The sequence below is a fragment of the Hyalella azteca genome, unplaced genomic scaffold (assembly GCF_000764305.2).
Source record: "Hyalella azteca isolate HAZT.00-mixed unplaced genomic scaffold, Hazt_2.0.2 contig5956, whole genome shotgun sequence".
NCBI lineage: Eukaryota > Metazoa > Arthropoda > Malacostraca > Amphipoda > Hyalellidae > Hyalella > Hyalella azteca.
The window spans coordinates 107,214-121,769 of NW_025936130.1; the positions used below are offsets into that span (position 1 = coordinate 107,214).

The 14,556-nt window shown below is 39.7% G+C and overlaps 1 protein-coding gene across 8 annotated transcripts in view; it reads left to right on the plus strand.

The window, feature by feature from the left end:
• Positions 1–13,478, plus strand: part of LOC108671167 (proteoglycan 4) — a 79,566-nt gene extending 66,088 nt beyond the window's left edge. For 5 of the 8 annotated variants that reach the window (XM_018158655.2, XM_018158656.2, XM_047880703.1 and 2 more), the window contains exons 4-10: positions 5,224–7,184; positions 7,609–7,889; positions 8,394–8,474; positions 9,829–10,342; positions 10,607–10,730; positions 11,300–11,426; positions 12,215–13,478. In XM_018158655.2, coding sequence (XP_018014144.1) covers positions 5,224–7,184; positions 7,609–7,889; positions 8,394–8,474; positions 9,829–10,342; positions 10,607–10,730; positions 11,300–11,426; positions 12,215–12,417 — 3,291 coding nt within the window. In that variant the 3' untranslated portion in view covers positions 12,418–13,478. Of the gene's footprint in view, positions 1–142; positions 3,162–5,223; positions 7,185–7,608; positions 7,890–8,393; positions 8,475–9,828; positions 10,343–10,606; positions 10,731–11,299; positions 11,427–12,214 lie in introns of those variants that run through there. The other 3 variants (XM_018158653.2, XM_047880702.1, XM_018158654.2) reach the window with 3 other exon arrangements.
• The last annotated feature ends 1,078 nt before the right edge of the window (positions 13,479–14,556 follow it).

Genomic DNA, 14,556 nt, shown 5'->3' on the forward strand with positions numbered 1-14,556 from the left:
TGCTTTCCACGCCTCAGTTTATGTTGGGATTATGTCTCTGAATTTTGTACTCTGCTTAACCTCTTGAGTTGCTTTTAAGTGCCTAGCTTTTGTTTTGCTAACACGTGTCCCTCTTTCCCCCGCCATGTTTTGCCTCTTATAGGACCACCCCATCGACCGCATGGGTATGTACAAGCCTGAGATCATGTGCTGAGACCTCCACATGGACCTCATGGATATGTATGGAGATCATGTGACCTCCAAATCATTTTTCAGCCGCCCATCATCGTCCACCTTCTTCATGGCCCGTCTGCTACGTTCTCACAGTGTGGGATTTTCTTCACATTGATGACTTGGATTGTGTTTCTTGATGATGGTTCACTTGGTATCCAAGGTAGATTATTGCAGTGGCCTGATCACTATTAGGACCACTTGAAACACTCGTAGGATTACCCGAGCTCACGCTGGCATTGAACTTTTCTTTCTTGAGTGATTAGAGTACGAGAAATTAGGAAAATGTGTTCACTGAAATTGATGAATAAGGTGGGTGAGTCATCACCCTTATACATCATTCACAAACTCGGTTTTGAGTTGTAGAGAACACATCATGACCGGCGATAGCGTGGTGGCGGCTATAGCACTTTACTACACTTATCGGAAGAAGAAATGACTTCTTAGAGCAAATAAGAGATATTCATTATTATAAGTCTCTTATTTATTAATAAGATACTTGTCGAAAGAAGAAAGAACTTCTTAGTGCAAATAAGAGATATTTATTCTACGATATTGTGAATAGAATTTCTTGCCAATTTAGCAGTATATAAATGTAAAGTGGCTACATCAAGTGGTCTGGCAGGGAAATGATTGCTGAAGTATGAACAATAGACAAGACTGTTCATGGTAAGGAGATGGGGGGAAAATAGCGTTCAAAAATTATTCGGAGATATTTCTCACGATTACCTCAGCTACAATATAACGAATCAATCTAATTTTAACATGAGTATTGAAGTTTCATGACTCGTTCTTTGGACATGAAGGCTACGAGTTACAGTTACTCATGAATATTACGAGTCTTAGCAATCCGAAAATTTTTTCATGTGTATAAGATAGACGGCAGAATTTCATAAAGTCCGCTTCAGAAATTCCGTATAAAAACAACGGACGGACGGACATGACGAGCACAATAGCGCCTTATTTCCATAAATGAGAAAATGCGCTAACAAGTGGGCTTTATACGCAGACTTGTACACAACGAGCGTTAATATCAAAGCAGATCAGTGGGTGAAATTCGACCAGAATTTCCACATCGTTCATTTTAATCCTGAACATTTCTGAGTCACCAAAGACTTGTCTAAAGAATTATATCATTATCCTGCACCGGACACACGAGAACAACCAAAAGTTATACATAGCTCATGTGGGATCAAGCCGTGCACAATGAATGATTTGGGAAGGACAGCAGGATTTACACAGAGCTTGTGTGTGATCAAACTGAACGCAATGAATGTTTTAATTATACTTGGAGGATTTATTAAGAGCTTTAGTGGGATCAAACTCTGATCCCACTCTGATCCCACTCTGCTAATCAATGCTCATCGATTCTCTCCATGAACAAAAAATCAATCAATGGAGGTATTGACTCCCATAATCTTTTTCAGATCATGTTTAAGGCAATTTCAGAAACGATACAGAAATAACATAAATAAGCAATTTCCTCCCATTTCACAGCCATTGATCCATTCACACTTTATAGCGTTGAACTAGATGCATTCTAAAGAAACTCATACAGATACACAGAAAATCATTATGCGCAATAGCTAGAATAAAGTGGAGGAAAAATTGTCAAAATATCTCGCAGTAGGTATTCCGTGATGTTTTGAATCTCTAGTTTGTTTCATCTTAGTATTAATAGTGTCTTGTTCTCTTTAATATACTGACGAACCGACTCGAACTGTTACACTAGTGACACCACTTGTACCTGGACAGAGTATATATCTCGCAACTGAATCTTATTGACTTGGACATTGTCCATCATCTCTTGTTACCAATAATAAGTTTGTTAGATTATTCAATATCCCGCCTAGTGTATGTACGACGTCTAGGTGATCAAATCTTATCAGTAATGTGCTGCAAAGCTTCTTATAATATTAACCAGGAGATATAAAATGTATACTGTGAATTCGATCCGGATCACATTCATCCATAAAGCAAATTCTAGTGATGTTGATTTTGGATCATGAATAAAATTTACATTCTTTCGCTGTTCAGGTATATCTGGACCAATATTTTCTTGAAACAAAGTTTAATTTCCCACCTTCATCTTCGTCAGGTAATAAAGTTCTCTGGACTGGCATACCGAGGCGCTGTAGGCATTGGTTAGGGTCGGGCATTGTTCCAAGAGGATTTGAAGTTTGCATTTATTTCCTATAGCTTATCATTACTCTTTGAAAGTCACTCCACCGCCTTAACCAGGATAAGAACTATGGAAATAACACGATCCTTCACATCGATGTTAGTCATATAAGAAGTATTAGACACCTCATAATCTCATGATACGAACACGTCAGAACAAACAAATAAGGCCTTGTGACTCTTAGTCGAATATTTGTGACTCTTAGTCGAATATTTTTTGTGAACGAATGCGTGCAATTGCTCGCACAACCGACAAACACCATTAGATTAATTTACGTACGTATTTATAGTTACTGAATGCGGAATATGACAAAGCGGGTCGTATTTTTCAGTTTATTATACCAAAAGAGTTTTACGCATCCTCCGATTTCTAATTGAAGACCAATGAACATCTGCTCGCCCTATACGCCCCATTTTGTTCACAACGAAAAATTGTTTCTCTCCAATGCGGGACGTTAAATTAATTGCTATTCATATTATGTCTTCGTTAACTCACTCTTAGTGTCCGTGTGTTATCTACCATAAATTATTCTCTTACATTTGGAACTGGAATGATGTTTTAGTTGATATCGAACATAATAGATTACTGATCGAAGAGCTTGTTGGACTACAGCGCCGCTCAGTCGTGACCAGAAAACAGACGAGTGTGGAGGCATGGGAGATTTGTGGTAGTGTAACTTGCTTTTTTGTGTAAGTAGTACGATTTGTGTCCTGATTTATTTGTGTTGTACAGATATTTTGTTATCACAATATACGTAAGCATCGATGAATCTTTGTTTTTCTTGGTCCTTTTTTTCAATTATTGCGTTTTTTATACATTGAAAGTATTTTTAGCTAACCTTATACATGTTGCTTCGTGGGTTTTGTAGTTTTCTTAAATTGCTTAAGCTTCATTTTGTTCTGATGAGCGATAAATAAAAACAATGTTGTATTTCTAAAAAGAATTTTGCATTTGTATAGATGAAAATAATGTTTTATTTGTAACGGGCTAAATCGCCCATGAAAATACAACTTTAACCCAGAGACTTGATGTAGTTCTTGTAAGTAATGATCGAAACACAGCCCATTATAGACATGTATTTTTATTCAGGGGTACAGTTTAATTTATATTTAGAGATGAGTATTGATGGATTTGTGATAATAGATGAGTATAGATAAATTTATATTTATAGATAAGTATATGGGAGTGGCGTTCGTTCAGAATTGCGGTTAAATTTGCTTAGTTTATCTGTCATATTTCCATCAGTCACGGCATGACGTATAAATTCAAGCGTATAATGGAATCAGCATTCGCCGTTGGGAGCGAGGTAGCCTAGTGAAGAACACTTCCGTTTCTGAAGAGATCAATTACCACCAATAAATACCCTAAATGTTTTCGTATAGTGCTAGTATGGCCTTCATTACCTTTACATATTTATTAATCTCTCGCAATAGAAGCCTTGTACATCTTTCACAAGCCCATAAATGTTGGTACGTTTAATGTTGGTGTTTACTCGTCTTCATTCAAAACAATTTTATGCACCGTCTCCAATCCCTGTTCATGTCCATTGCTCCAGAAAACATGCATGGACCCGCATACGGCGGTGAAAAGAGTAAGGGCTATTTGAATTTCATTCATCAGTTTATCTCTCCTCTTTTATCCGGTGCCTGAACTTGCATCCGTTCACGGCGATGCTAGCTTATGTCTACTGATAATTTCAAGGAGTCCGTGACCGGGGTTGGTCATACTAGGCGGTGCTCTATACTTGATCGAGATACACGGCGTTTACTGAACGAAGTGTTAATTAACGTTTGTTTTCTGTTCCTAAAAAATCTCTTCACTACATGAAAACATTTGGTATATTTATTGGTGATAATTGATCTCTTCAGAAACGGAATCCTATGCGGTGCTATACTTGAGACGCGCGGCGTTTACTAAACGAAGTGTTAATGCTTGATTTCTGTTCCTAAAAAATATATTCACTACATGAAGACATTTAGCATATTTATTGGTCATAATTTATCTTTTTAGAAACGGAAACCAAGGCGGTGCTCAACGTGAGATGCGCCGCGTTAACTGAAATGAAGTATTAAAGTTGAATTTCTGTTCCTAAAATTAGCCATCGGGTGGGAGTGCATCTGAGAAGTAAATTATATTATTTAAATTATTGTTGCTTACCTGAATGATAGACGATATGTGTCGGCATATTACTTTTTAAGCCTATGAATGTTAATGCATTACAGATAATTATATTGAATATATTGAAGCAATGATGGTGCTGTGAGCTGAAACCTCTCACTTTAGGAGTTAATTCATGCTGCTCGTAATTGAATTTATTCAAATTTGTTATGGCTGCGGAATACATTTGGTTAATTGAAATACAAATGGTCATTAACAATTCAAACAAAATTTTTGTTTCTTGTGGGTTGACACTGCACCAAGAGAAACGACCTTAGTAACAAATGTGTAATTAAAAAAAAAGTTTTTTGGGGTTGAACGAGCTACTTAAAAGTGTCGACAACGCAGCCCAAAAATGCCGGTAATGTGGGCTTCGTTATATCATAGCGACCTGTTGTACTGGATGTTCAGTTCTCTGATGTCGACTTGCTGTGAGGCTTTTCTTCATTCAAGACTCGTGTTCCAGTCCTGAAATTACGTTATTTTTTTTTTTATTTATCGCCTCGACATGGAGTTTCACATAATTTGAAAAAAATGTTGTGTGATTTTTGACAAAATAGATTTGTGTAAAGGATTGAATTCTAAATAATAACTATCTGCTAATTTTAGGCACCGATGCTATATAAGTTCCCCACGTGTATGTACATTTTTTGCTGACGATGCGTTTTTTTCAGTTGAGCAGCGACGAAAAGCGGAACCAAGACGACGATTACGAGCCCGTGTTGTTCGATGGCGACGTCTCGCCACCCTTACCTCCTCGGCAGAACTCAGCTACCACCCCTACCAGTAGTAGAGGTTCTACTATGAAAAGAGAGTTCTGCGACGCATGCGGTGAACAGGTGTTCTTAGCTCAACGCTTTACGGTGTTCGGTAAGCTTTTACATCGCACCTGTTTCAGGTGTAACTCGTGCAACGTGTTGCTGACGGTTGCAGATTGTTGTCTCACAGAGTCCAAGGATTTCTGTTGTGAAGTCTGCGTGCAGAAAGAGCACGACCAGCGAGTGCGGGATTTGGGTGGGGCTTCTTTAGATTCAAGAGGTGCCCATCGTGGAGGAGAGAAGTATAATTCAGATGATGATGATGTGTACGAGAGCATAGAGTTCAGACACGACAGCAGTGATACGCGGCAAGCCAACATGGAGGAGGATAGCGAGACTACTAGTAATGGCCGATCGTCCAGCGGCTCTAATGCGAATCTGGACACAACTGCAATGTTAAATGATGACGTCACTTCTACGTCCACTCCTACAAAACCTAAACCACGGACGGTGTTTCTATCGAGCACCCTGGCATCGGACAATAAAGAACCGCCAACTATTCATCCCATTCCATTGGCTCGGAAGATATCGACTGAAGAACCGAATTTGCTGAAGTCGATCGAGGCCGTTGAAGGCGATTTAGTAGACGCTCCTCCTGTGCGAAGGACTTCTGAAGAAGCTTCGGCTGTCACGGAAGAAGCCTCTCGTGCTAAGGATACCGCCAACGCCAATAACGATGTAGAAACTAATGACGATTTTAGAGTCGCAAAACATGACGACGACAAAGAAAAAGATAACGACAAATTTGTCGTGCAACGAGCAGTGCGAGAAATGAAGAAGACTTCGGAGGAAGATCAAGAGGCAACATTGGAAAGAGATGAAGAATCTGGTTCGATTATTAAAGAAGAACCTGGTTTGGTGGCTGAACAAAAAGTTGGAGTGGTCACAGAACCAGAACATGGCTTAGGCATCGAACAAGAACCTGATGTCATTAAACAAGTACCTGACGTAATCCAAGAACATGAATCTGAATCGGTCCAAGAAAAAGAATCTGACTCAGTTTTAGAAAAAGAATCTGAATCGGTTCAAGAAAATGAACCTGAATCGGTTCAAGAAAAAGAATCTGAATCGGTTCAAGAAAAAGAATCCGACTCCTTCAACGAACAAAAAGCTGAAGTGGTTCAAGAATACGAATCTGAATTGATCAAAAAATCAGAACCTGAATTGGTCAAAGAACAGGAATCCGGCTTCGAGAAATCTGATATCATCGAGTATCCTGATGAACTAAACCCATTTGATGACGATGTAGAAACTGACACAAATGCAGTCCCCGAACACACCACTGAAACCAAACTTGAGAAAGACGCGATTGTGGCAGTGGAGAAAAATGTCGACACCAAACCCGACGTCATACCGTCTATTGATATGCGAGAGTGTCTTGCCGACCAAGATATCCGTAGCGACAGCGGTGGCATGATGAAACAATCAACGTTGCCTTCCAATTTTGCCATGACAGGAAACAGAGACGAACTTAGCACTAAGAGTAAAACTCTGCACCAGAGAATCGTAAAAGCGAATTTAAATCCCTTTGAAAGCGAAGACGAAGACACCAGCGACGACAACAACGAACAGACCCCCGTCACGACGAAGAAAGTGGTCCCTGCTCCCCAGTTCCCACCCGTGGCTACTCGTCTTGCAGGTCGTGGTCATACCCCCGACCGACCTCCGTTACCCACGTCAGCAGCTCACAACCAATCTGCTTCGTCACTAAATCCGTTCTGGAGCGACAGTGACGAGCCTGACGAAGTTAAAGAAACGAAGCCGGCCAAAGTGAAACCTCCGCGCCCGCCTCCGCCTTCGCTTGCTTCCCGTGAAGGGTGAGTTGTGTGGGCATAATTCCTATTCATTCTCAAGTGAACGTTAAATAATTGTTATAATAAAATAATTTGATGCAATCACAATACAAACTCGATCGGATAAAAATTATTTCGTAATTGCTGTGCAGTCAAACGACAAATTTCAACATATTGGCTCAGATAGGTGCCACCTCGTCTAAGGTTTTGATTACCGTTATTATTGTTCTTATAACATTACATGAAGTGAAGCAATTGTGGTTACATTATTTGTTTACTGAGACAGTACTACTTTTTAAATGCTCCAACCATTTCATTTGGGAATTTTCAATCTTAGATGTTTGTTTACTGAGACAGTACTACTTTTTTAATGCTTTAACCATTTCATATGAAATTTTTTTTTTTTAATATCTGTGTAGCTAATAGTTTTCTATGTCATTATCGTCAGGACTCCATCCCGGACCAGTGGTCCGCCGGTCACAAGAACCCCTCCTGAGAGTCATCGCAAGAAGCCCGCTCCTGTACCCGACCCTGTGACGAACAAACCGGGGGGCAACATCGCAGGTTCGCCGTCGGGGGTGAGCACCCCGTCACGGGGGACCACCCCACGCCCCGGTAGCCCCAGCCTCTCCATCAGCAGTGAGGCCAGCGCTGGGGGCGGCGTGAGGCTCAAGAAGAAGAACAGACCTGCGCCTCCCCCGCCCGGGGGTCAGGCCACGCGCACTCCAGGTCTGAAAACAGTGATAATTTACGTTAATTGTCAATTATTTTAGTGAACTCTCAATATATGCTGTATTATAATTGATGAACATCAGCGATAATTTATGTCCAGTATCAATTATTTTAGTGAACTCTTAATAACCGATGTGTTATAATTGATGAACATCTGTGATAATTTATGTCAATTATTAATTATTTTAGTGAACTCTTAATAACCGATGTGTTATAATTGATGAACATCAGCGATAATTTATGTCCAGTATCAATTATTTTAGTGAACTCTTAATAACCGATGTGTTATAATTGATGAACATCTGTGATAATTTATGTCAATTATTAATTATTTTAGTGTACTCTTAATAACCGGTGTGTTATAATTGATCAAGATCTGTGATAATTTATGCTAATTATCGAATTCCTCAGTTGATCATTACAGACTAATTAAAGCTGATTTAATCTCTGAATTAATCTCTCCAATCAACTGCTGCTGCTAAGTTGTGTCGTTAATTCCAGAGTCGCCAGTGCTGCTGACGAAGGAGCAGAAGGACCTGAGGAACTCTAGCAGCCAACAGCTGGCCAAGGACTGTCCGTCTGGTGAGTGGCAGGCGTATCCTTCGTGTTATTATTATGCTTAAGGTGTGCTTTTTAAATTCAATTCAATTAATTCAAATCAATTATTAATTTTTCGATTTTTAATTAAATTCAATTTTAATTTTTTATTAAATTTATTTTATTTTTGTAATTTTAAAGTTAGTCAAAATTGTTGCATATTGTAGAGCTACACTCGTGTGTAGACGAATTTATTATACTTTATTGGATTTCTTTGTTTACTTTAGTAGCGCAAGTTTATTTTTTGTTCAATGCTCGGAATCAACAATACAAAATAGGACGAGCTCTATTTTTTCACATAAAAATTATTTACAAAGAAAAATATGCTTCAGTTTTGCTAATATTTGTTAGCTTTGAAATGACTAAATTATTGCATGCTGAGTAGTAGTACGGAGTGTACGAATTTAATGTATGTACGATCTTTTTTACGAAAATTTTTTACGAAATGATCTTGGTAATCATACGTCACCTTTAATCTCATCTTGACTACCAAACTGATCTCCAAAAGCATTGATAATAATTGCTTCGTGTTGTCGTGTGTCGTGTTGCTTGAGTGTGATATGACCTCGCGCTAGAGTTGTTGTGTATGTGACCACAGCGAGTTTACTAACACTAACCTGCCTTCATTCTGCCCCATTCCCTCTCTTCCTCAATTTCCCTCCTCTCTGCTTTATCTTTTCATTCAATCTCTTTCTGTGCCTTCTCTTCACCCTCAATTTACTTCTTCTTTTAACTGAACTTTCCTGCTATGTTTTCTCGTTTCGTTCCATGTTCTATATAATGTGTCTTCCTTCATACAAAAATTGTTACCGTGTTTTCTTTTTCTTCGTTGGCCTCTCTTTTACCAATTTTCACAAACGTTTACCACTTTTTTCTTCATACTTAACTCTTCCAATTTTATCCTAATTGTTACTGTTTCCCTTCATTATTGACATTGACACCTGTCGCTATCGAGCTTATACAATTACTACAATGACACCTGTTGCTACGAACCTCATAAAATTATTTACATGGATATCTGTTGTTATCGACTTTACACAATTATTTGTATTGACCCATGTTGCTACCATCCATATAAAATTATAACACCGACATCTGTCGCTATCGACCGTATTAAAATTTCACCTTGCCTTCTTTTCGCCAAAATTCTTATTGCTCCTTACACTGCTTACCTTTCAAAAATTTCGCCGTCCACCCTTCCCTTCCGCCGATCTTTCATCCTTCTACGCTTCTACCCCTGCACCCAACCCTGCCTCCACTCTTCTATCCCTGCACACTGCCACCACTCCTCTATCCCTCCGCCCTTATCCCCCTCTCTTGGCCCTCGCCGCGCCCCCAGCAGTAGCGCGTCACGCCCCCGGAGCTGCAGAGTTGCGGCGTCGTAAAGGACCTGCGCCGCCTCGCCCGCTGCCCCAGAAGCGCGTCATCAAGAAGCTGCCGCTGCTGCAGATCCAGCAGCAGCTTCAGGACATCGAAGTCCAGCAAATGGAGCTGGAGCGACAAGGAGTTCTCTTGGAGAAGAGCATCCGCGCCCGAACTGAAGACCTGGAGAACACGCCTCCACAACCAGCGGAGACCAGCAAACTTGCCGAAGACTCTGTGGACGGCAGCGCACCTGAGTCGCCTGATAGCAACATTGCATGCAACGATCAAGTCCCTGACATCGTTAAAGATACTCCAGCTCCTCCGCCTGTGATACGCGTCACGACAGACGATGGCTCGCCTGAAGACAATAGCCAAGAATATTCGAATGGACCAGGAAGCCTCGAGGTCGAAGATATGATCATGCAACTCTTCGAGCTCGTGAACCTCAAGAACGAACTCTTCCGGAGGCAGACTGAGCTCATGTATTTGTAAGTAGGCCGTCTTTATTAACACCCGAGTAAAATGGTGCTTTTGAGCGCTTACTGTTCTCATTTTATTAATATAATAACATATCTTTGCTGAAAGCCTACGTGTTCCTCGATTAACTTCAAAAACACCAAATCCCAGCTTGTTGTTGCTTATGTGTACAACATTCTGCCGTGATTGCCTCACTGTTTTGTTGTGATAATACAAGATTTCTTAGACAATTTATTGTTGTTTTCACTGCTGTAATAAATGATGTGTGCCTCCAGGAAGCGAGAGAAGCGACTCGAGGAGGAGCACGCCGACCTCGAGTATCAGATCAGGTGCCTTATGATGAAGCGCGCCGCCCGAACCCCCGACCAGCCGGCCGACGACGACGCCGCTCTCGAGGAGGTCAGCATTTGCAAGCTCTTACTGTAGGTGATATTGCAACCGCGAGCTTTTATAGGTATTGAAAGTCGCTAACTTCTATAGGTATTCTTGATGAAAGTCACAAACTTCTATAGGTCTTCTTGCAAGCCACAAGCTTTTATTTTAGGTATTCTTGCAGGCCGCAAACTTTTACTGTATGTATTCTTGCGAGCCGTGGACTTTTATTATAGGTATTATTGAAAGCGCGAGCTATTAGTATAGGTATTCTTGCAAGCTTTTATAGTAGGCATTCTTGCGAGCCGCGAGCTTTTATTATAGGTATTCTTGCAAGCCACACGCTTTTATTATGTGCATTCTTACTAGCTGCAAACTTCTATTATTCGTATTCTTGTAGGCTGCAAGCTTCTGTCAATTGCAATTTGTTTCTGTTCATAAATTGAACAGCTACGTTGTTTAGAGATGATTGTTATATTCCAATTATAATAGCTTTGAACTTTACTCCGGCATTGTATATTATTTCTAATCTGAATTGTTTTGTATATTGTTGTGTTTACACCAGATAATCTGCTAACAATCTAATCTCCTCGCAGGTGCTGATCGCTCGTCTCGTGTCTGTGGTCGAACAAAGGAACGAAATCATCACGTGTCTTGAGCTGGACCGCCAGAGGGAGAGACAAGAGGACCGCAGCATCGCCCATCACATGACCAAGTATCATGGTGAGCAGTAGCGCCCTGTGAGCAGTAACGTCCTGTGAGCAGTAGCGCCCTGTGAGCAGTAGCGCCCTGTGAGCAGTAACGTGCTGTGAGCAGTAACGTCCTGTGAGCAGTAGCGCCCTGTGAGCAGTAACGTCCTGTGAGCAGTAACGTGCTGTGAGCAGTAACGTCCTGTGAGCAGTAACGTGCTGTGAGCAGTAACGTCCTGTGAGCAGTAACGAGCTGTGAGCAGTAACGTGCTGTGAGCAGTAACGTGCTGTGAGCAGTAGCGTGCTGTGAGCAGTGACGTGCTGTGAGCAGTAACGTGCTGTGAGCAGTAGCGCCCTGTGAGCAGTAGCGCCCTGTGAGCAGTAGCGCCCTGTGAGCAGTAACGTGCTATGAGTAGTATTTATCACTGAGTAGTAACCTGTAGAGAGCTGAATTTTATCCGTAAAGTTATGGCAAATAAGCAGAAAGATCTATTTTGTTTGGTAGGAGCTTCCAGCTCAGAGCGACTGAAAATTAAAAAAAAAAACATCGTTCAAGTTCAAAAGTTTATTGGTCACGAAATTTTTAAACTAAATAGTACACTATACCCAATATGCCATGTTTCTTGATTTAAGTCTGTAATACGAAATTTGTTGGCTAAATAAAACCGTTTACATCAAAGTAAAAAATTCCATCTTCGGTAGAAGTTTTTGGCAATCAATAACTCATAAGATTCATCATTATTACGTTATATCAAATATAATGACTCATAAGATCCCTTGTTACCGCGTTATATCATTTTGCATTAACGTTTTTTTCTTTAGAAAAACAACAAGGTTCTCCAGAAGACGCCACGGAGAAGGCTCAGAAGAAGAAGAAGAAAAAAATACTCAAGTTTCCCAAGAAGAAGAAGAAAGACAAGGAGAAGAACACGAGCCAAGACGCTGACAAAGATGTAGACGACACTGAACAAGACGGTTCAGAGTCCCCTAGCACTAAGAAAAAGAGAAGAAGCTGGTTTAAGTAGCCTGAATTAATACGTCCTTTTGTTAGTAAGAAACTAAATTATTGCTATAAGGTCACGGCAGCCGAGGATGCAATATTTATAGTACCAGCCATTGTGTTGTTGGCAGATGAATAGTCTATTGATGTGTTCTAATTATTGATGTGTATTGATAATTAGATGTTTATATTCTTCTCCATTATTTATGTGTTCTCGTCATTCTTTCGACTTGAATCTCGGTAATCTATGTGTTTTCCGTAGTAATAATTTTTGAGTACTTATAAATGGGCTTTGCTCGACTTATTTCTGGAAAATCTCTCGAGTTTCAAGCAATGAACCTTGCTTTGATATTGCTTAGTTTATTCTCCATGCAAGTATAACCGAGACACTACACCGTCCCAGGAACATGGCCGAGTTCAGCCTTTATATCAGAGTGCCTTGGTTACACGTCACATCTCCGTCGTGCTTCCCATGTTACGGTCATGTCGTTCGTAATTTTAAGGAGCATTTTTCATGTTTTCAAACTCGCTTGGATAGGCTCAAATTAATTATTATCTTCATTGATGTGCAAACAATCATTTTTCAGTTTTTTTCACCGACTGCTGTTCTTGGCCTCGAATTTTGATGTCTGATGTATAGTATGCGATCAAGTAGCTTTTCCGGTGAAATCAATCTGTGTCTTTCACTCCGATACTTTATGTTAATAGAGCGCACATTCTGTGCTTCCAGATTTTATTCAATATTGCCTGTCGAATGCAGAATTTCATGATCGTTGTTTTTGCCAGATAACTTCCAGGTTTATAATACTGGCCGCATTCAAGGTTTAAAGATTCCTTTCTAGCTGCACCCAAATATGCCCTGATATTTCGATGTATTTTAAAAAAATCGTGCGCCCTTAGCTATTTCTTCGTGTTTTAGCTGCAGTTTTTATTGCAATTTCGCAACCTGTAGCACATGCTATCAAAAACCTTCCTACTTACCGCTGTGAATTTCTTCCCCAAAAATTTTTTACTACGCTCATGGAGACTGTTTTGTTTGTGTAAAACTTTAGTTCTTTCCGCCAGTTTTATCATATTCGTTTTTTTCATTTATATCTTAATCATCACAAGGATGCATTGAGACCTATTGCATTGATTCAATAATATGCATAAATATCAAAAATTTTAAATTTATGAAGATGTTGGTATTTTCAGCAAAGATTTTATATCCTTCAGAAATTATAGCACAAGTGTGATAATTATATTAGGCATTAGGTTCGATTTTCACATCCCTAACTCCACAATGTATTTAGCGAGTGTCTCAAAATGGGTAGGAATTCTTGCTCTATTTAAAAGCTCTCTTCAAGGTTTGCGGTCTTTGCCAACTTCGCAAACTTCCTTACTGACAATAACTTTCGTTAAGCTCTCGCTTTCATCAAATTTTTGTGTAGCTATAGGACCGGAAAGCATTTATTGTTAATAGCAAACGACTTGATGTGATTATAAAAGTTGGTGATCTGGTTACGAGTTGGTCTCGTATGATGCTTCAAATGTTTGATACCGCGTCTGTACTCGCTCGACGTCCAAACGGTTGTCACACTAGTATATATTTTAGGGTTTGTGCAATTGTATATTAGTATAGGCTGGCAGAATTTCTTCTTTTAAGCAAGTTTTGTTAAAGACCAGAGAATTAGTTTTATTTATTAGCTTCTTGTTGGTTTTTTCAATAAGTCGTACTAAATTCTTCGTAGGTGTTGGAAGATTGAAAATCAAATTACCGATAGACATTTTTAATATTGAACGACGTTTCGAATGTACAACATTCATTTTCAAGTTAAAGACGCATAGAGTAACAAAATTTGGGTTGACATATGAACGAAATCAAGTAAATATGCGTCTTTAACTTGAAAATGAATGTTGTACATTCGAAACGTCGTTCAATATTAAAAATGTCTATCGGTAATTTGATTTTCAATCTTCCAGCACCTACGAAGAATTTAGTACGACTTATTGAAAAAACCAACAAGAAGCTAATAAATAAAACTAATTCTCTGGTCTTTAACAAAACTTGCAATTGTATATGTACACAATTAGCTGTGGAAACTCAATTCCTGAAACGGCTATGAGAACTGATTATATTTGACCCCTCAGGCGGGACTTCTGACGTGTGTCTGTGCTCGTCAGA